The 22,048-nt window shown below is 42.4% G+C and overlaps 1 protein-coding gene across 23 annotated transcripts in view; it reads left to right on the forward strand.

Moving 5' to 3' along the window:
* Positions 1–22,048, forward strand: part of MACF1 (microtubule actin crosslinking factor 1) — a 325,507-nt gene that overhangs the window by 301,395 nt on the left and 2,064 nt on the right. For 10 of the 23 annotated variants that reach the window (XM_045859449.1, XM_045859451.1, XM_045859460.1 and 7 more), the window contains 14 exons: positions 280–408; positions 1,336–1,479; positions 1,964–2,152; positions 3,343–3,463; positions 4,046–4,209; positions 6,034–6,196; positions 7,387–7,541; positions 8,614–8,688; positions 9,826–9,843; positions 12,995–13,112; positions 13,886–13,954; positions 18,305–18,516; positions 19,253–19,363; positions 21,848–21,977. In XM_045859449.1, the coding sequence (XP_045715405.1) occupies positions 280–408; positions 1,336–1,479; positions 1,964–2,152; positions 3,343–3,463; positions 4,046–4,209; positions 6,034–6,196; positions 7,387–7,541; positions 8,614–8,688; positions 9,826–9,843; positions 12,995–13,112; positions 13,886–13,954; positions 18,305–18,516; positions 19,253–19,363; positions 21,848–21,977 (1,798 nt within the window). The remainder of the gene's footprint in view (positions 1–279; positions 409–1,335; positions 1,480–1,963; positions 2,153–3,342; positions 3,464–4,045; positions 4,210–6,033; positions 6,197–7,386; positions 7,542–8,613; positions 8,689–9,825; positions 9,844–12,994; positions 13,113–13,885; positions 13,955–18,304; positions 18,517–19,252; positions 19,364–21,847; positions 21,978–22,048) is intronic. The other 13 variants (XM_045859462.1, XM_045859464.1, XM_045859465.1 and 10 more) reach the window with 6 other exon arrangements.

The following is a 22,048-nucleotide window of genomic DNA, read 5'->3' on the forward strand; positions in this document are numbered from 1 at the left end:
AGCATGAGTTCCAGCCCATCTCAAAATGAATATAATGTCCAACACTGATATTCTGAATATTCTACAGTATTTAAATACTGATTCGTATTAGAGAGATAATGAGTTCAGTTCACTTTCAAAGACTACAAATGAGAGATAACCTTTGTGGGACTGTGATAGGGCATCAAATTCCTGTGGTGCACTAAGAAGTTTAGGCCTAGACCCTTTCCCAAGTACTCCCCAGTGTCCAGGACCTTAGCTGCAGAGAGACATTCAATCTTCTGTGCCTGATTATTTCAGGCAGAAGAGTTTCGGGACACAGTCCACATGCTGTTGGAGTGGCTTTCTGAAGCAGAGCAAACACTTCGCTTTCGTGGAGCACTTCCTGACGACACAGAGTCCCTGCAGTCTCTCATTGACACCCATAAGGTAATCCAGCCCCAGGGTACAGTGACCCATGTCACCCACCACAGTAAGGGCTGCCCCGCCACCAAAGGAGAGCAGCCTTGGCTTGTGAACTTCAGACCTTGTATGCAAAGGAGCAGAACCAGAAGGAGCCCAGCTTATAATTTAGCGGGAATAACCAAAATGACTGGCAATGTTTGCGGCACCTTAAAGATTGTTCATTCATTTGTTTTTGCAAACATAATACGTGTCGGTGCTAAATAAGTCAGACATCATGGTATTTTATGAAGAAAAACATGGAGTATTCCAGCTTCTTTACTCCTGACTCGCACACAGCTTTGTCTCACTTTCCTCGTTGTCACCTGCTTCAGGCCCAGATCAGCTTGCCCAGAACATCATAACCCGGCTACCCGACATGCAGCACCTGGGGCCTCAGCGTGTCTGCCCTAGTGAGATGGGAAATGTTTCCTGCTTTCATTTTTGAGTTACCCACTGGGAGATTGTAATCTTGGTTTTGTTATACTGTTGTAGGTATTTTTTTAAATAGTAATATTTTATCACTGTTATTTGCCCAAGATTGTTTACACACATGGAAGTGAATAAAAAACAGGACTTTTTAAAAAGAGAAACTAGTTCAGAATAGGAAAATAGGTATGCCCCGTTTGGGGAAAGGGGCATACCTCTGTGTCCCTAGTCCTTGTCATCTATAGCAGAGAAAAGTCATTCTGGTGTAGACTCCTCACCTTCTTACGGCTTTTAGAACTGGAAAGAAAACGCCAGCAACTCCTGCCAGACCAGTGGAGGCGTTTAGAGGGCTGTGCCAATAAATACATGTAGGAAAAAAAAATACCTTGAAATTTCCCCCATCACAGTGTAAACTAACAGTGCTGTTAGTGCAGGTTTTTGTTTTTATTTTTTTAAGGTTTTGTTTTCCAATTTTTGTTTGTGTAGGAATTCATGAAGAAAGTGGAAGAAAAGCGAGTGGACGTGAATGCAGCAGTGACAATGGGAGAAGTCATCTTGGCTGTCTGCCACCCCGACTGCATCACTACCATCAAACACTGGATCACCATCATCCGAGCTCGCTTTGAGGAGGTAGGCTTTAGAGGAGAATATACGTTCCGGATAAAATGACTCCACAACGATAAAATACAACAGAGCACCCCTCCCTCCCGCCCCATAAGAAGTTTTTCACTCACTGGAAATATCCCGACAAGATTAAGTTAGCGTTTTAGTAATAACTCCTCTTGGCAACATGCTGGAATCTGGAAGACTGGTGCTAGTGCAGTGTGACGTGTTGGCCGATGGCTCCCAGCGGCACACTGTGTATTTATTCCTCAGAAGTACTCCTCCTTCCTCAGAAGTCCTGTGTTTAATAGGACGCACTAGATTTGCTTTCAGAAGAAGTGATTTCTCATGCCAGCTCTTAACCCAGCTCTGTCCCTGAAGTAAGAGCTAAGTCTCATAACTGTTTGGGTGGTCTTTGCCCTAAAGAGTCATTGTTAGGATCACATAAAAGGGGACTTTGAAAACAAAGGGATTTGCTTGACTGAAAGAGGCCATGATTTCTCTCCCCAAGGTCCTGACGTGGGCTAAGCAGCACCAGCAGCGTCTTGAAACAGCTCTGTCAGAATTGGTGGCTAACGCTGAGCTCTTGGAAGAACTTTTGGCATGGATCCAATGGGCTGAGACCACCCTCATTCAGCGGGATCAGGAGCCAATCCCTCAGAACATTGACCGAGTTAAAGCCCTCATCGCTGAGCATCAGGTATTTTAATTGCATCATGTGGTCACGTATTTCCTGAGTTGCTCATGGAACCCATTTCCTTTGCCCTATTATCCTATTTAAACCGCTGCTTAACGTATTTCTACAGACTTAGCAGCTTAAAACAGCACACATGTATCTCACAGTTTCTGTGGGGCCAGGAGTCTGGGCATGACTTTGCTGGGTCCTCTTCATAGGGCCTTACTGGGCTGAAATTCAGTTAGCCAGCCAGTGCAGCAGTTCTCATTGAAGTGTATTCAGGTAGTGGGCAGAATTAATTTCCTGTGGTTGTAGGACTGAGGTCACTGTTTTCATTTTCTTTCTCTTTTTTTTTAATTGAATTTACTGTGGTGACATTGGTTAATAAAACTCTGTAGGTTCAGTTGTAGGTTTCTGTACCATGTCATCCGTATATTGTATTTTTTGCCACCCAAAATCAAGTTTCCTTCTATCACCATTTATTCCCACCCCCTTTCCCTCTGGTAATCACCATACTGTTGTCTGTGTCTATGAGTTTTTGTTTCTATTTTTGTTTTATTTTTCCTGAATCCCTTTACCTGTTTCACCCAGCTCCCTTTCATTTCTTTTTATCCTCACCTGAGGATGTTTTGATTTGAAAGAGAGAGGAAGGAAGAGAGAGAGAGAAAGAAAAACATCTATGTGAGAAAGAAACATCAATTAGTTGCCTCTCATACACACTCCACCTGGGGATCGAACCTGCAACCTTTTGGTGTATAGGACAGTGCTCCAACCAACTGAGTGACCTAGCCAAGGCCCCCCTTTCATTTCCTTGCTGTCAACCAGGAGTTGCTCTTAGCTCCTAGAGGCTTCACTCAGGTCTTAGCTACGCATGTTACAGAACAGACAATTCATCTAACTGCTGCTAGGTGCTGTCCTAGGTCCTCCTTTGGCACTAAGGATGGCACTCATTTCTCTAGCTTTCCAGTTTTCCTCACCTGTGAGTCCCTGAAGTGAAAACCCGTGTCTTATTCTTCCAGGCCTCTAGCACCTGGTAAAGTACCTTGCTCAGTTGTGTTTCTTGAAATGAGTGACACAGCGTACAAAGGCATTTACCTATCGATTGGTCTGTCGTGGATTTGGCCTTTGTTAATAAGAAGTCTCCTGGTTTCATCTTAGTCCAGGAAAACTCTCAACTCCTTTTTTTTTTTTTTCCTGTTGTTTGTGTTTAACAGATATTTATGGAAGAAATGACTCGAAAACAGCCTGACATGGACCGGGTCACGAAGACCTACAAAAGGAAGACTGTGGAGCCCGCCCATGGGCCCTTTGCGGATAAGGCCCGCAGCGGCAGCAGTATGTGTCCCGCCGCTCTGTCAGGGTGCTTCGCTCCCGCTGGCTGAAGACAAGCACTTTCCAAATACCTACCAAAAATGTCCTTTGCATTTTTAAAAACCATTGGATTTGAGCTAAATTCTTGTTGAAACTCACTTGTTTATTAACACTGACATGCACCAACTAAACCCCATTTTTTTGGATTGGCATGAAATATTAAAACAATAAAGCAAATTTTTTTGCTGTGGCCTTTCCATTGTTTTGGTCATTGGTGCTAGCTGTTTACATTTGGTTTACACTAATAATAAATTAAATGAGCTTCTCTAGAACCATCACTGTTTTAGTTGATTTGACATTTCCTCAGTTCACTAAGGTAGGACAGAATTGATTGAAAATATGAGACAAGTACCTGTAGGCTCAGAGGAGAATCAGCGGTTTTGAAATTAATAATTTTTTGTACTGCGTATTGCCAAATTCCATGTTTCTTTGCTGTTGCTGATTGGGTATCATTATAAAGATCTTCTAAGTCATACATGTGACAGTGTTTCTATTTGTGAACTGACAGACCAGCTTTTCTAATCTTGTGCTTATTTTTCCTTTTAGGGAAGTCCCTAAGTCAGCCCACACCTCCTCCCATGCCAATCCTTTCACAGACGGAAGCAAAAAACCCACGGATCAACCAGCTCTCCGCCCGCTGGCAGCAGGTGTGGCTCTTAGCGCTGGAGCGCCAGCGGAAGCTGAATGATGCCTTGGATAGACTGGAGGAGGTAAGGCCTTGCCAGGCAGCCATTCCTGGAGGGAGATGACTTTTATTAAAGACAGCCCTTCTGAGGCCCTCTAAATATGACCTAGGTGCCTTGATCTACTTCTTCAGACAATAGAAACAGACCAGTTTGGGCCAGTACTCTGTCCTTCAGGCCCCCTAGGAGAAAAGACACATGTGCTCTCTGGCTGGTTTTGGTTCAGTGGATTGAGTGCCGGCCTGTGAACCAAAAGGTTGGTGGTTTGATTCCCAGTCAGTGCACATGCTTGAGTTGTGAGCTAGGTCCCTAGTTGAGGACATGCAAGAGGCAACCAATCAATATATCTCTAGCACATTAATATTTCTCTTCCTCCCTTCTCCTCTCTCTAAAATTAATAAGTAAAATCTAAGAAAAAAGTATGAGAGATTGGGGCGGCGGGGAAAGACACACATGTGAGTAAACCACTCAACAGAGCAGGCCAGAAAGCAAGCAACCAGCCAGTCCCTGAGAGCCTGTGACCTGGCCCTCAGCACTTGGCTGCAATCAAGAGTCAGGAGTATAACTTTGCAAAATTACCTCCAGGGGTGTAACTTATCACAAAAATGACTGTTGTTGAACCCTTTAAGTAAAGATATAAGCCTACTCAATTATGAAATGAGTAATTTTTTTAAAGACTTCATTTATTTATTTTTAGAGGGAGGGAGAAAGAGGGAGCAGAACATTGATTTGTTGCCTCTTGTATGCACCGCAACCAGGGGATCAAACCTGCAACCCAGGCATGTATCCTGACTGGGAATCGAACCGGTGACCTTTCTTTCACTTTGCAGTACAATGCCCAACCAAGCCACAGTGGTCAGGACAAGAGTAATTTTTTTATGATCTTTGTTTGCTACTCTGTTATTCTTCACTAGATTATGAAAAGCAAGTCTGTTTTGAAGTATCAACACCAGTCTAAAAAATATAGTACCACCCTTTCTAAAATAAACCTCTAATATTGCCTATATTTTTTCATTTGTGCACATCAAAGCAGCTATACCCAGAAGTGAGTGTTCTGTGTTTTTTGTTGTTATTTTTGTAGTAGGTGAGTTGAGCTTTAAGCATATTTGGTTTTGGCTTTTTCTTTTTGTCCCCATTCCTTCCAACTTTGCAGTTTGAAAGACCAGGGGGAAACTGCTGTACTGTTTAAGACATTCTGCGTCAATATCACTAACATGGTCCAAGTAGCTAAACATCACCTTGCCCACGTCATGGGCCTGCTCTTGTCTGTCAGAGCCAAATGTTTAACATGGAAGTCAGACGGGCAGTTCACCCCCTGTGGTGACATGAAGAATCCATGCTTCTGTGCAAGGTTGGATTCTTAATGCTTCCAGCCAGAACTCCAATTATCTCATCTCAGAAAATGGTGGGAAACATGAGCCTTCTGATGTGGGCCCCTGTGTGATCATAGTTTCTTTCAAAACCCACTAAAGTGAGGAGTGCTTAAAAAGCACTTCTCTTCCAAGGTAGAATTTGTCCTTTTACATGTAAGAGGATGATCCTTTGAAAAAGGGCAAAGGGAAAACAAGACTGGCCCTCCCCATTCTTGTTCTCCTTGCACTGCATTTCCCATGGTGGTGGTTCAGTCACTTTCTTTTGCTGCTCCATTACGCCACAGCTCATGTAAGTAATCATGGCTTTACGTGAAGGAGCCAGATGGTGCCTTCACAAAAGAGGCAACACAAATATCATTGTCGATGCTCCTCCAGAAGGCCTGCATGGCTTTACTGAGTGTCTGAAAGTTTTGGTGTGCTCTGGGCAGACTTAAAGGCCAAAATATAGGTCTTGCTAACACTTCTGATTTCTATATAGTTGAAGGAATTTGCCAACTTTGACTTTGATGTCTGGAGGAAAAAGTACATGCGTTGGATGAATCACAAAAAGTCACGGGTTATGGATTTCTTCCGGCGAATTGACAAGGACCAGGACGGGAAGATAACACGTCAGGAATTTATCGACGGCATTCTAGCATCCAGTGAGTCCAGTCATAGTTCCAGACATGGTCACACTTGGATTCCTTACTGTGTCGAAGCAGATGATAATATGGCTGAACAGTCCTTCTGAAGTTAAAGCTATAGTCTTAGAGAAGAAATGTAACTAACTGCTTACTAAAATTGGTCTGTCATTTTCATGGAGAAAAGAACCTCATTTTGCTGGGAATAAAAAAGCAGGTTTGACACATTGTGGAAGTAAACATGTTTGAGGTGTGGATAAGGAGCTAACTTTTGTGAGTGATATGCTTCTAAGCAGAATGTTTGAAAAAATAAGTTTTTCATTATATCAGTTTCTGACATCTATATACCAGCTTACAAAATGTACGATCTTGTTTATTTTTAGGAAAATAAATAATTGAGGCATAAGTAGTTAAGTGATTTGCTAGGATCACAAAGCACATCCCACAGCTGAACTACTTTACAAGGGTAGCCAGGCAGGGCCTGTCTGTGGAGGTGATATTTGAGCTGAGACCTAGAGGATGAGAAGGATCCAGCCAATGCAGGATTTGAGGGAAGAGAAAGGCAGAGGGGCAGCAGGTACAGAGTGCTGAGATGGGAGAGAACATGGCGTGTTCTGGGCATGGAAAGGTTGACGCGGCCGGAGATAGTCGGAAGGGTAGGCACCGGCCAGTTAGTGCAGGGCCTCATGGGCCACGGTGAAGAGGTGAGACTTTATTCTGGAAACAGTGGGACAGTGGACAGCCACCAGAGACAGTGCAGTCTGGCTGATGTTTTAATAAATCACTCTGCTACTGTAAATAGTCACCTCCTTTGGAAAGCAACTTTTCAGGAATTTAAGGCAATCGTATAAACAGAAGAAATTTTATCTTCTCACTTCCAAATTGTCACTATTCTGAAATAATTTAAATATCTAATAATAGTTGAGTGAATAAATAAATTCTTAAGTTGGTGGTCTGTCCCTGGGTGGTTATAATACTCTGTTTATGCCTTTCGTATATCTGAAATACCACTTTTTTGATTGCATAGGAGGCCAGGGTAGTTTAAGCAAACACTTAACAGTAAGTAGCCTTCTTCTAGGGTTTCTAAAGTTGAGCATCTGTTGCTTTGCGGGAAGAAAATCAAGACATAATTTTTTTTAATAGTATTTATATACTCTCCACCCAGGTAAGCCCTCTTAGTTATTGTTCCAAATGTGATTAACTTTCTCCAGAGTTCCCTACTACCAAGTTAGAGATGACAGCTGTCGCTGACATTTTTGACCGAGATGGGGATGGCTACATTGATTACTATGAGTTCGTGGCCGCTCTTCATCCCAATAAGGATGCTTACCGACCAACAACTGATGCAGATAAAATTGAAGATGAGGTATGGGAACTAAATTGTATCTTGAGTACATGTCTGACCATAGTTTTCTACTCTCTTGAGTTTGAGTGGGTACAGTTGCCATTTAGAGCTGGGACTTGTCTTTTGGGAGGTGATTATTGATGGAGTTCTTTTTAGGGATCCCGTTTGGGTGACATCACCCTAGAAACTCTTTGGCTATTGCACTGTAGCTCAGTCTAGATCAGGGGTGTCAAACTCATTTTCACCAGGGGCCACATCAGCCCCATGGTTGCCTTCAAAGGGCCGAATATAATTTTAGGACTGTATGAGTATAACTAGTTAACTAGGGGCGAGGGGCTCTACATTTGACCCTTTGAGGGCAACCACAAGGCTGATGTGGCCCCTGGTGAAAATGAGTTTGACACCCCTGGTCTAGATGACTTCTTACCAAGGAAGTCACATCTGTGTGGTGCTCTAAAAGTTTACAGAAAACCTTACTTGGTTCACAGATACTGTGTTGTTTAGAACATCTTTAGATGTAGCATTTAAGAGTGAAATGTAGTGTCTAAGATTGTGTATACCCACCAAGCTTTCTGTCTATCTAGTTAAGAACTGTATCAAACTGAAATGGCAAATAGATTACTAGCACATGGACATCCCAGGATATTCTGATCCTGGGAAGGTAGAGGCAATGTGGCCTGTCTTGGAAGTGGCCTGGAACTCCCCAGGACCAACTTCTGAGGAATCTCGGGCTTCTAGGTTGAAATTCAGATCAGTTCAAATTTTTCTTTATTAGTTGATATTGATGCATGCATATTAGCACATTTCTCTGAAGGAATTTTGGAACAGGATGGAAGAATGCTTTTTATAGTTACTTGGGAATTTCTTATACTTTTCTCTCTGAATGTCTAAAGTATCCCATATGTAAGAACAATGTGTTTTAATTTGGAATAGAAGACAAATGTATCTTTCAAATCCTGAAATGCCTTAAAAGTGCATAATGAATAGCTTCTCTGTTCACATGTAGAAATCTTTTTGTTTCTTTGAAGAGGAAGTGTTGCTGTTTTAGCTAACTTCACACTTTTCTTTTTTTGCTGCTGTTCACAACCAATAGGTCACAAGACAAGTGGCTCAGTGCAAATGTGCAAAAAGGTTTCAGGTGGAGCAGATTGGAGAGAATAAATACCGGGTAAGGAAGAGAAAAGCAGTCCTTTTGTGGTGGTGATTTGTCCTACATGGCCCTTACAGGTGAATGCAACCTGACACACAGCAGACTCGATGATCTCCCCACCCCACTGCCAGTGCTTGGAGGACCTGAGCCAGTGGGACCTGAGAGATGTCTCCACAGATTCCAGGTGTCAGGTGTCCTGATGGGCTAAGTGCAGTGCCCTGTATAGTGCCATCTGAAAAACAGTGCCATATCTAGTTTACAGCACCTTGTACTTCAATGTAGGAGACATTTCAGAGCCCTCTCTACTATTCACCAAGGGCTTCAGGGAGATGAAGACACCTCTACTATAGAATAAGGAAGCAATTATCTAATGGCTGGCCATTCACCAAGAGCTGGTCATCGTGAGCCTCAGTGGCTCCTGGGCTCAGAGACAGCTGGAGGAACTCTGACAAGGCCCCAAGGGGGATACTCTCCCTGCCCTGAGCTGGGCTACGAACAGGGCCTGGGTGCCCTGGGTGATGCCAGGGTCAATAGTCTTCCCTGGAAAGCCATGCTGAGTGTGGCCATACTGACAGAGGACTGTGCTGTGTTTTAGCTTCTTTCAGGACCAGAGTCTGAAACAGGGCTCCTGAAATATAATCAGCAGCTTGTCAGGAATTCTCTAACATCCTAGGTGAAATCTAGATTGGCAAAGAGGATTTAAGGTGGTTTTGTCAAATTACAGTTACATGCACTGAATTAAAAACAGTTAAAAAAAAGTCTAGGTTCTATTAATAGTATATCAAAAATGTCTCCTAAGTACACCAAAAGCACAGTGTGCTGCTCTCAGCCAGGGGTTTGGTGACTCTGCTTTGGACCAACCCAGGGCACTTAGTTAAAAAAACTGCAAGCACTCTTATGCTTGCTTTTGGGGTTTTGTTTTCTTGTTTTCTTTTAAATTACCTATGAGAGAAATGAGTTACAAGAACACCATAGTGTGAAAAGTTAGATCTTCTTAATTTGTAAAACCACATACTTGGTAAGAATGTTTAACATGTGTTACTATGTTTGAAGATTGGTAACATGATTACATGATTTTTATTTCTTAGTGTTAATTTGATAAAATGTTTTTTTTTTTCTTCCACTTCCTTCATCCTTTACACTTACTCTCTGTAGTTCTTCCTCGGCAATCAGGTACAGTGTGCCTTGCAACGTTCTCCTTCTCAGTGGAAATGGTCTGTGTAGTTAATGCTGCCTGTTCTTTGCTGTGGGGAGAGCACATGATCTGAAGCATGCCTGGGTCACATCTGGTTGTCTTACCAAGTGGAGAGACTGCTAACAGGCCTAGTATTGTAGAGCTGTCTTAGCAGCAAGATGTTACTAAGTCTATATTTTGTAAAAAGGAGTGAAATTTTCCATTCAAAATTTGGTTGGCTAAAGATGATGATGTAATGCTGGGCTGAGTTAACAGTAGTATGGTTCAGGGAAGATTGAACCTTTGGTATCAGTGCATTTGTCTAAAAGCCTGGCGGTGTAATTCTGTGTCAGAAGTCAGAATACCAGACAACACCATTCTGACTTGCACCAAAGTCTTTTGACAGTGAACACAATTTTATAATGTACACCAAGTCAAAAAGTCTTGGGGTATTTAAATATTCTGTTTAAATACCGTATGAATATTTATAGTTACTTGCACTTAGATTTTACCATTATAAGGTACCTGAGAGTATGGTGTAGAAATAATAATTAATTGGCTGTAGCCTGAAGTTTGCACATTATGGCCAACCAGCCCAAATCTATTGGGATCAAATCATACTGGCCAGAAAGATCGAATGCTTTTGACCCCACTTGGTAACTCTAACCTTTTATATCTATTTGAGGGCTCGTGGGTCCTGTGTCTTCAAATGGAAGGAAGTTGCATGGGTAAAATCTCTTGTGATATGAAATCAGAAATAGTTAATTTGAGATCCTCGATCAATGTTAAATTCCAGGCACTGCAATAATCACAAACTATAGTAACCTTTTGGGCTGGTGGGAAGAACAGATGAAAGAAAGAAAAAGACAAGAACAGTCAAACTTGTTTAAATAAATCGTTCCGTAAGAGTGCCAAGTAGTACCTAAGGGAAGTGACTGTTAGCCGATGACTGCACGCAGGCACCAGGGGCCCCTTTGAAGTTCAGCGTCCTCCTCTCTGCTCCATTGACCAGCAGAGGGCTGGATGAGTTCATTTGCATGATGGTATCAGAATTATGAAGTTCATTTTATTCATGAAGCACCTGAGGCCTAAAGGATCACATGCTGACAGTCACACAGCTAAGTCATAGCCATTGCAAGAACCCCCGTCACTGTGAGGGATTTTCCATTTAAGAATAGGAAACAAGTTACTGTTGCCTCTAAGCACTGTTCGGGGGTCTTTGCCTCACTGATACCCAGCTCTGTCAGGATCAGAACCCTCCCCCCCTTTTTTAATCTTTACCTGAGGATATGTTTAGTGATTTTAAAGAGAGGGAAGGGGGAGAGAAAGGGAGAAACAGCAGTGTGAGAAACATTGATTGGTTGACTTTATACGGGCCCCGACCAGGGATTGAACCTGCAACCTATTGGTGTATGGGATGTCTCTCCATCCAACTGAGCCACCTTGCCATCGGACATCCCCAAATTTAGAGCTGCCATAACTCCATCCACCACTCGTCACTCCACCTTCAACTTCCCCAGACACTGGCTATTGGCTGGGTTCAAACCCCCTTTCCCCATAGCTCAGCAGAAACAAGTTAGAGTCTTTCAGAGGGAGCTTTAGTAAGAAATTAAAGAGAAAAGGAATAGTATGAAGAGTAAAGGTTGATAAATAAATTACAGGACACAGTCATGTAAGAATAAAGTACATCTTGGGATTCCTTCCTGAGTTACTCTGGAAGATACACAGGCCCTTGTTTCCTTCCTCTCCTCACCTTCCTGGAGAGAACCCCCAATTGTGACTCAAGCTGTCACTGCTGTTGAAGCTGGTGAAATCCTCAGTTTCTTTCTAAGGGCTTCCCCGTTTTACCCCATTGGGCAAGCATCTAAGGGGAGGCTCTGGCAGAGGCCGAAGGGGCAGCTTCCTTCCCGGGACAGGACATTTGTTCCCTCACATCTCTGGGTCCCCACTTCAGTGCTCCTCACACACCCTCCACCATGCTGTTGCTGTGGTCACTCTGTGTAAGAACTTTAAAAATGTATGGAATGAAGGATATAGGACTGTTTCTTATTTTCAAAGTAAAGGGCTGGCTAGTGGGATGATACATTTTTTTTTAGTCACCTTGCCTGCATAAACAGTGCACTTGAGTCAATGCTAAGTAACGCAGTACAGATAATTACAAATATATTAATTTTGAGGGTGATTGGTGATGTGTCCTTCACAAACATTCTTTCTGGCATTTTCAGCTGTTGTGCCTAGTTTCAACGTTACAGTTCTCCTTTATAACTTTGAAAATCCTAATTGATTAGATAGTCCCTTCTCCCGTCTTCCCACCGTTTCCTTGATTTAAATAATTTTAGGAATGCTTTTTCTCCAGCCCATTAGTTTTTGTTTTGGGATCTCAGCATGATTCTCTTCTGTTGTCTCTTAGTTTATTTTGGGAAGAGGGTAATTTATGCAATGGGAAACTTCAGAATGTTAACAGCACTGAGAAGTAGAAATGTTAGGTAAGAAATAAAATACCAGAAAGTCAAACATCCCAAAACAATTGTTGAGTATAATCGACATGGTAAATCAAAAATTTGATTTCTTCAACTAAATTTTCATATAAATACTATCTAATCATGTTCAGCTGAAGAAACTTTTCTGCTGGTAACATTACAATTAGAGAATACTTTGGGTTTATTTCTGAAAACCTGGTGTGGGAAATCATTTTTTCTAAGCTTGTAATAATAATGGTGCTTTGCAAGGGTTTCCTTGAGGCTTGAACTATTTGCCGTTCTCCATTTGACCTGAGCAAACTGTATTCAGAAGTTGACATCCACCTCACCTTTTATGAAAACAAACTGGCATAATAAAGCATTTCATTATTGGGTTTAAATTTGGGCAGAATGTTTAAAAGGATCCATTTAAGTTAACGATTTATCTATCCTCCTTCTTCCACCTTTGGCCAGAGGTGTGACCATCAGAAGTTAATTTTATTCCAATACACCAGTCTTAGCTTTATATTTCAGCTTTTCTGTGTTATAAATTCTTTTGTGAAAAATACAGAATAGTGAGAGTTAAAATTCTCCCCAAACTGTCAAGTTGCCATTGCATCTGAATACAGTCTGCTTTGGAAAGGCCTGCTCTGAGGCGCATCCCCTCATCAGTTTCCCTTTGGTCCTGCAGTTTGGGGACTCCCAGCAGCTGCGGCTGGTCCGCATCCTGCGCAGCACGGTGATGGTTCGAGTTGGTGGAGGATGGATGGCCCTGGATGAATTTTTAGTGAAGAACGACCCCTGCCGAGGTAAGGAACCATCCTAAGCGTGAATTACATGTTAACACAGCCTTACCACTGATCTTCATGCTTATGCAAAGTGTTGGGGGTCTGTTAATGTATTTTGTTGTTCAGCTGCCCAGATGTTCTTACTAGCACGGATCAGAACTTCGAGGAGACAGAGTAGACCAAGGAGAGAAAGCAGAACAGGTTGATGCTGTCAGGGAAGACAGTAATGAGAATTGAGCATTTATTGGTGTCAGTGAATATTTCAGTTTGAGGTGTTAAATAAACATTAGCCCAGAAAGAATCGTGAAAGAAGCCTTTTGGCTTCCCCTCTAGTGCTCCAAATCGCTTTGCCTGAAACTCCAGGAGCATATTGGGCCCCTCCCATGCAGGGAAGGACTGGGGTGCTCCCTTGACCAGGAGGCAGGATAAAGAACAGCTAGCAGTGAGCCTCGTCACTTCTAAGACAGATGATCACCCAGACAAGATCATGGGATATCTGTCTGCTAAACGTGAAAAGGCTGGTGTTGCCAGCCCAAAGGTGGAAGGAAAGGGTCGATGTAATAATGAGTGGTGGCACCTGCAGCTAGGTGCAGGTGAGGGCAGCAACAAGGGGGAAGTGATCAAATTCCAGTTGCTAAATCCTCTCCAGCTGCATCCTTTCTTTTTTCCTATTAGCCAAGCTGCACGGGGTATACAGGAGGTTCCCCCACTGTCTGCCAGTTTGTCTTTCTTGACCAGTTTCTGCATTTCCTGCTTTGTCTGTTTCTTTGTGTTTATATTTTTTTTTATTCTAGTTCACCATCCTGGGAGTAAAATAAAGCGCTCTGATTCCAGCTCTTCGATTTCCAGTCAGTCTCCCATAGGTTGGCTTTTAAGCTTTGTCCCTCTTCCCCATATCCCAGCCTGTTGAGAATGGCTTTGCTTCTTAAACTGTAGCACCTCTTGTCTCTGTGGTAACTGCTGCCTTTATGAATGCTTTCAAGTAGCCAAACCATAGCTTTTCCATTATAAGCTGACAGCATAAAAACTGTTGAGACAGAACCCATAGAATTTTGAGTTTCTACTTATTTAACAAATACTCATGTAACTTTACACGCCACACACTACTATAAGCACTTGACAAATAATAACATTTATACCTTTGTGAGATGTAGATACTATTATTATCTCCATTTTACAGAGTAGGACATGGAAGCATAGAAAAGTTAAATAACTTGCCTGAGGACAGAAAACTCATAAATGGCAAAAACGGGATTCCAATCCAAGATAGTCTGGCTCTAGCGTATGTACTGCTGACCACCATATGGTGTGTGTCCAAGGCTGACATACCCACCACCCCTTTTTGTGCGCATATGACTGGCTCAGCCTGTGTAATTACATGTTTAAGGCTCATTTGTAAACCTAGCAGGAATGTTTACAGTACAGTCATGTAACTTTTTTTCGGAAGTGAGCCATAGTCATATTCTGAAACATTTAGAGTTAAAGGGTACATTTCTCACATAGTTCCTCTTACTTTAACTCGTTTTGCATTTACTCAAATAAATGAGACTAATAATTTTCATCGGGAGGTTCCTTTTTAAGAAATTAGTTAATTTTGAAAGTATCTATTGTCAAAATGGGAAAAGGTATAATCAGTTTTAAAATTTAATTATATTAAATTTCTTTGGTATAAAAATCCTTTCATTGTTTTAAATGAGGAGTAGAATAATATATTTTATTTTAACTTTAACTCAGTAAACAGCATTATTCCTTTCTAAATTTATTAATAAAGGTTTTATTTTTTGTGTCATGTATGATTGGACTAAACAAACAAAAGAGAAACTGCATGTGGCATTCTGGGATCTTTGGTTGCCTGTTTGCTGCCTGCTCTACTTGCTCTATTTATGATAACATGCTGCTGGCCAAGAAGAACACTGCCTGCTTTGTCCTTCTCTTATTAGCTGAAAGTTGTAATCCCAAGGAAATTTGGGAGGGCCATCTAATAGCTATTTTCTATGGAACATAGTAGCCTTTTTCAGCATCCTTGAAGCACACAAGGTAAGGCTTTCCTCTGTGTCTCTCCAGGAGTCCTCCTAGAGCTGGGTAATCATCCCGACTGCACTGGCTGCAGAGTCAAGAACTCCCCGGCAGTCTTAGATATCATGACTCCACCCGTGATGATCATGATGAGCTACAGCTAGTCAAATAAAAGTTGTGCGAGGAGTGAACAGTTGAGGGCTGGGGTGGATATAATAAATGACTTGAAAAGGCATAAACATCACAAAAAGAAAAGTTCCTTGGAACTGTCTGAGATCCTGTGAGGATTACTGTGGCTTCTAGAAGCCACTGGAGGTAGATTTTGTATTTGTTTCTGTTGCATATCCTTGGCTCTCTGGGCCATAGAGACACTCATACTGAGGGACAGTATAAAATGAATAAGTTTTGTAATACCACTGTGCATGATCATTTGTTATCTCCTTTTACACATCTGTTTAAAGGGATGAACAACATCTTAGCACATTGCTTTAGCGAAATGTAGAAGGTAAAAATACTCAACAAGGTAGGTTACTGGTATTGCCAGAATGGCAGAGTTCAGTTTCTGAACCCAAGTGTGACAAAGGTCATCATGATGTTCTGGGTGGAGATTAAAAACAGTGCCCCCTGCCTAACAGATTGGTAGATGTTACTGATTTTTGAGCATTAGACAGATTACCCCAAATTTTATTGAAAATCCAGAACTTCATGAAGATTTAAATGGTATAATTTGGCTTAGAACTGTTTTGGTTTTAATTATGGTAAAATACACACATAAAATTTACTGTCTTAACCATTTTGAACTGAATTTAGTGGCATTATGTACACTCACACTCTTTGGGACCATTATCCATCCCTGAAGTTCTTTTCATCTGGTCAAACTAAAACTCTACCCATATTAAACCAATAGCTTAGAATGAATTTTAACTAGTAGGCCTGCTCCAGCCAACATCAGGTGGCCAGCTTAAGTCCGTCAGAAAATGATGGACTCTTTTGGTTGTTGAAAAACTGAACTTGAAATGGCTGTATTCATGGTCTGGTCCCAAAGATGTGATCTTCAAAAAAAATTTTAAATCATGGTCAAACGCATATTTCTTCACTGCAGGACTCCCCAGAGTTTACAAAATGATGACTGCATTAGGGTTCTCCAGGAGTCGGGGATTGTGGGGGAGGTAGCACAGAGAGTTTAGTAAATTCCTTTTTGTAGGAAACTTCTCAAAAACCTCAGTTTGGGCCGGGACTGGTGTGCTTCAGTGGATTAGGCATAGTCCTGCAAACGGAAAGGTCACCCGTTCAGTTACCAGTCAGGACACATGCCTGGGTTGCAGGCCAGGTCCCCAGTTGGGGGCATGTAAGAGGCAACCAATGAATTTCTCTCACACATCAGTGTTTATCTTCCTCTCTCCCTCCCTTGCCCTCTAAAAATCTGTTTTAAAAAATCAGTTTGGGAAATTCTATTAAGTGGTAAAAGACCATGGGAGGATTTTGAGCTATTTACAGGTAGGAAATGTCTATGAGAAATACAGTCTGGAATCCTATTACAGCCTTCCTGGGTGGAGAAGATGCTCTGTGAACCTTGCAGTATAGGAGGATGTGGAAAGGCTCAGGAATTTACGAAGCATTACAAAGTGGAGTGGTACACCAAACTGCCATCACCAGGGAGGGATCTGGCTTTGATTGTGTCTAATCCGTGATTGGACATAACTTCTGACCTTCAGGAGTAGAGTCAGTGCTGGGATGTATTTGGGAGTCAGGCATGAGTTATGGCACTGAAGTCTCAGGTGGATGAGGGAATTACTAGGTTGAAAGTCTTAAGAGGGAGAACAGAACTGCAGGTAGAACCTGGGGGGCTGAGTTGTAAAGAAGTGGGCAGGAAGGAAGAAAAGCAGAGATCCAAGAGAGGGGGCATGTTTCAAGAAGGGAACAGTTAGTAAACCCCCCTACCCCCACCAACATGCACTTCACAGCAGCAGAGAGCTGTTCTTACCTATTGTGTTTGCAGATTTTTATTTGCACACGTACGGGTGTGCTTGTTCTCTCCCTCCCTATCCTGCCTCATACAGAGAGCACTGGCCAGAGTGAGGTAAATTGAATATACTCGTACATTACTTGAGAATGTCTACTTGGGTATTAAATTTTTGAGATCAGTGGAGTGGGCACAATTACCTGTAGTCTTCTAAACTTGCAGTTTCTAGCCAAAATAAAAAAATCTAACATAAAAAAACACAAATAATTCGTTTATAATAGTTCCCTTTCCCCTGGCTTCACCTGCAGTCCCATTTGTTTAGATCTGTCCAGTACATTCTGCAAAGTAAATGAGGAGGTAGAAGGTTTTTGCAGGATAATACCTTCTGTTGAGAAAAAAATCTAAGAACATACTCCAGAGGAGTTACTTACTTTAAACTAGTAGTATTTTTCACACTTAACATTCGTGTTGACCGTACTTGATATCTTCTGACTGAATCCAAAACCCATGGGACAGCACTTGCAGTGCTTTTTCCAGACTTTCCCACCTTGACATTCCTCTCCCATTCACAGACATCCTTCAATTTCTTACCATTCTAAGTTTTTGACCTACCAATAAATACCTCACTGGCAAGTTTTGTGCATTGTTTGAGCTTTCTCTCCTCCCATGTTTACTTCGTAATGATTCTATCTTCATCTTTTTTACTGGACCCAAGTTCCTGGACCCTTTTAGGATTGCTATTGACTGAATTCAAACAGAAGAGTCTGGACCATGTCGGTTTCAACCATCTGTTTTTCTCCACTATTTCATTAACAAGTATCTTTCAAAAGCTTAGCAAAAGTACACATCCTGTGAGAGAGAAAGAGGGGTTTGATCCCATCTCAGAGGTCTGAACTGCTGCATCTGCTCTCTCTGACCAGCCACAGCGTGCTTGCCCCTGCAAACAGTGGCCTGGCATGCTCTTGACAGCAGAATACAATGGCACTTTGTGTACAGAGATTGTTTTATTATAGCATATCAAAGGGTTCATTAGTTCATGTGTCTGCTTTGGGTAAGAATCATGGCAAAGCTGCTAGCTCGTGAATTTACCTCTATTTTAGAAGAATCCGAATGTTGTACTAAGTCTATCATTTATATAACTTTTCATGGGGTCAAGCGGGTATATGACCATCAAGACATATTTCTTAAGATTAACTATTGTGTGTGTGTGTGTGTGTGTTTATTCCCTTTTTAGCACGAGGTAGAACTAACATTGAACTTAGAGAGAAATTCATCCTACCTGAGGGAGCATCCCAGGGGATGACCCCTTTCCGATCACGGGGTCGAAGGTCCAAACCGTCTTCCAGAGCAGCTTCCCCTACCCGCTCCAGCTCCAGCGCGAGTCAGAGTAACCACAGCTGCACGTCCATGCCGTCTTCTCCAGCCACCCCAGCCAGCGGTACCAAGGTATGTACCGACCACCGTTGTGGCCTCCCTCCCCGTCTTTGCAGATATTCGTTGTTCAGTGTAGCCTCTGGAAGGCTCCAGTGAGAAGAGGACTATGAAGATAAATGGACCAAGCTCTAGACCAGGCTGACCAGACCCTAACAGTGCAGCTACAGGGACTTTAAGATGACAAAGGATGTTTATTAAAATAGGTACTCAGGCCCTGGCCCATGTGACTCAGTTGGTAGGAACATTGTCCTGTAACCAAAAAGGTTGCCAGTTCAATTCCTGGTCAGGGCACACACCTAGGTTGCAGGTTTGATCTCTGGTTTGGGTGTGTACTAGAGGCAACCAATTGATGTTTCCCTATCGCATCGATGTTTTTTCTCTCTCCCTTACTCCAAAAAGCATTGAAAAAATGTCCTCAGGTGAGGATAAAAGTAAATAAATAATACATGTACTCAGGTCTTTAAGTCAGACGTGCTTTCTCCCAGTATCCCCAGTTAGAAATTGAGGGCAGAGACGATCCAAGCACTCTGTGCAGGCGGAGGTAACAGGTTCTGTGTTAAGACAGGTTGTGTATGAAGAACGCTGTTGCCTTTCTACCTGGCCCCTCTCATCTCGTCAGACTGATATGCATTTTATTTTGTTTTCTGTTTCTTTAAAATTTAGTGTCTTTTGTTTATGTTTCCAATTTGCTCCCTTCCTGTTCATTTTCAATTGTTCCCGTCCTTCCCTTTGGATTTCCGTTCCGCAGACGCCACTTCAGTTTTCTCGCTGTTATGACAAACCCTGGTTGGTAAACAGTAAAGCTGGCACCCCAGTCAGGGACAGCCATTATCCTGACCTCCAGCTGCCCAACCCCGAGGTAGAGTATGGCTTTGCTGACTACGGACACAGTCAAGACAAGGCCCTCGCTGATGCCAAGAACTTGACCAGTTACTCTGACACGAGTTTGTGCTCTCTCCCATCTCTTGGTGCTTGCTCTCACAGCTGATTCATCTAGTGAAGTGTTTTTCAGGTGTTTCTGACTCAGAATCACCACAATTGGAGATAAGTAAGAGATGCCTAAAACCGGGTTAACAACTTTTTGTCTTTAGAATGATACTTGTTCAGGGTGATAAACATTGGTCATTCCTGGTGATTTGTTTATTAATATTATTTATAATCAGGCCTCTTGGAGTCTCCAATTATCAGATACACCAATGAGTTATGAACACTTGAAATTCACCTATGGTGCATGTTCAACAGTTTCCTGTCTTTGCTGAGAACAAAAGAGTGGCTGGTGCCCCTGCCCAGAGCCCCATCTCCAGGGTGGTTGGTGTCGCCAGTGCTTGTTCGAGGCATGGGTGCTGCTCACTTCAGCCTAGCCCAGTATCAGTAAATGATGCTCTGGGGCTCAGGGCTTAGCTTCTGGGTTTTCTGGCCTAGGCACTTGGGTTTCTGTAGCCTTGATGTGAAAACACATGAACAATTAAGCATGTTCATGTGTAGTCATTAAAATGCCCAAGCACTTTTGGAAGAGCAGTGTTTCAGAAACAACACGGGCCAGTGGCTTGTCTGATAGCAGGACAATTTGTATTCTAGCTTCTCCAGGAAAATACTGGGTTCTTGTGCCCCAAAAGACAGCACTGCCTTCAGTCATGTAGCGCTTCAGCCAGAGAAACCGGGAGGTCCAAGAAGCCAACAGCTGTGAATGGACTGCTGTTTTGGGATTCATCCCGCTCCGAGTTAAAACTCCAGTTCAGAAATAGATCTAGTTTAGGACATGATTGGGGGGGATCTACTGCCACTAAAACCCCAAGGGGTCAGCCTGCTGGTCTTCTCTTCTTCCTTAATGGCTCAGCTTTATAGGAGTTTAAAAGTTCTAAAATTATAAATGTTTTAATTATGCAGTACAAATTCTCATAGGATTCTGATAGAACAGCCTTTTTGTTTGTCTTAAGGTTTCACCTTCTGTTTCATTTTGAGGTTTCATCTGTCCTTACCTATTGGTGTTCTGCAGCCAGGCCGTACCCTGATGCGACTCCCAGCCCAGGGTCTCTGGGGCGTGTCTTCCCAGCAGCAGTGTTCACCAGCAGTAGCTTCTGAAACTGGTGCTCTTCCTCCTGTGTGGGCCGGGAGGGCCGGTACTGGGACGTTCATCACTTTCTGTCGCTTCTCCTGCTTCTTTACAAATTAAAGAAATACAAGAATCACAATGAAATGGGTTGCTTTACTCTTCTGTTGGTATAAACATCTTAAAGGTCCTGGAAAACAATTTCCCCAACTGATTTCAAAGAAAAATTAGAACAGTGTGCTCTGGCATGAAATGATGCTGGAGGGGGAAAAAAACACAAATAGGAAAAGTAGCTCCTGCCAGTAGCAGTAATAATAATGTACCTGTACCCAGCTGTTTTCCAGCTTAGGAAGTGCTTCTGCACATGATTTATTCATTCGGCAGGGTTTTGTTGAGCCCTTCTTCTGTGCCAGACACTGTTTTAGGTTCTGAGGGTATGGTAGTGAACAAAACAAAGCCCCTGCTTTTATGGAGTTCACACTTCAGTGCAGCAAAGACTGATAACAAACAGGAAAGCACCCCCCTCCACCTGGGCCCTTGGAGGAACAGCAGAGACGTCAGTGTGGCTGGGACGGATCGAACGAGATGGGGTGCAGCAGAAGTGAAGTCAGAGAGGCAGGACCAGCCTTGATTTCCTGAGAGAGACGTGAAGCCAGAGAGCCCAGACCCAAGTCCGGGTCTTCAGGTTCCTCGGTCAGAGCCTTGTTCTAATATCACAGCCCCACCTTGTATACTTCTAATCATTTATTTGATCCACAAGTCAAGTAATTTTATCTGCATTTTTACCAGTGAGGTAAAAACTGAAAGATCTTAACTTGACTGAAGTTGCTGCACCTACCTAGTGATAGAGATTGGAGTAGCAGTATTCAGCTCTCCATGTTAAATATTTGAAGCTAGAACTCATATTTCTCCTTTCTAAACACCAAACTTTGATACTTGGGATTACTTGGGGTTTTTTCCTTTTTTTTTTTTTTTTACTTATTCACCATATTTCTGTTCCTTATAAGTATTATACTTTCCCTATTTGTGGATTTTCCCCCATTTTTAGTGGAAATTTATCAGTAAGATAAAATGTATTGGAAGCATGTTGAAATTTTAAATTGGAACATAAAACCTTTATTTTGGGAATCATCAAAATACATGACATAGGACATTTTCAAAATAAATCTTTGTTTTCCTGGACTTTTAACTTGCTTTTCAATCAGTTAGACATAAGGAAGGCTTTTAAGTTTTAAAATTCAATTTCTAGCAAAGATTTCACCAAGTAAATATAACCATTTTATTTTTTTTAAGGTTATTCCATCATCTGCCAGCAAGTTGAAACGGCCAACACCAACTTTCCATTCTAGTCGAACATCCCTTGCTGGTGATACTAGCAATAGTTCTTCCCCAGCCTCCACAGGTGCCAAAACTAATCGGGCAGGTATGTACCTGTGCATTGGGATGGGGGGTGGGGGTGGCCATGCTAGCAATTGGGAAACAGCAGCTCATCGG

This window comes from Phyllostomus hastatus, unplaced genomic scaffold (assembly GCF_019186645.2).
Source record: "Phyllostomus hastatus isolate PE091 unplaced genomic scaffold, TTU_PhHast_1.1 phas_scaffold_182, whole genome shotgun sequence".
NCBI classification, from domain to species: Eukaryota; Metazoa; Chordata; class Mammalia; order Chiroptera; family Phyllostomidae; genus Phyllostomus; species Phyllostomus hastatus.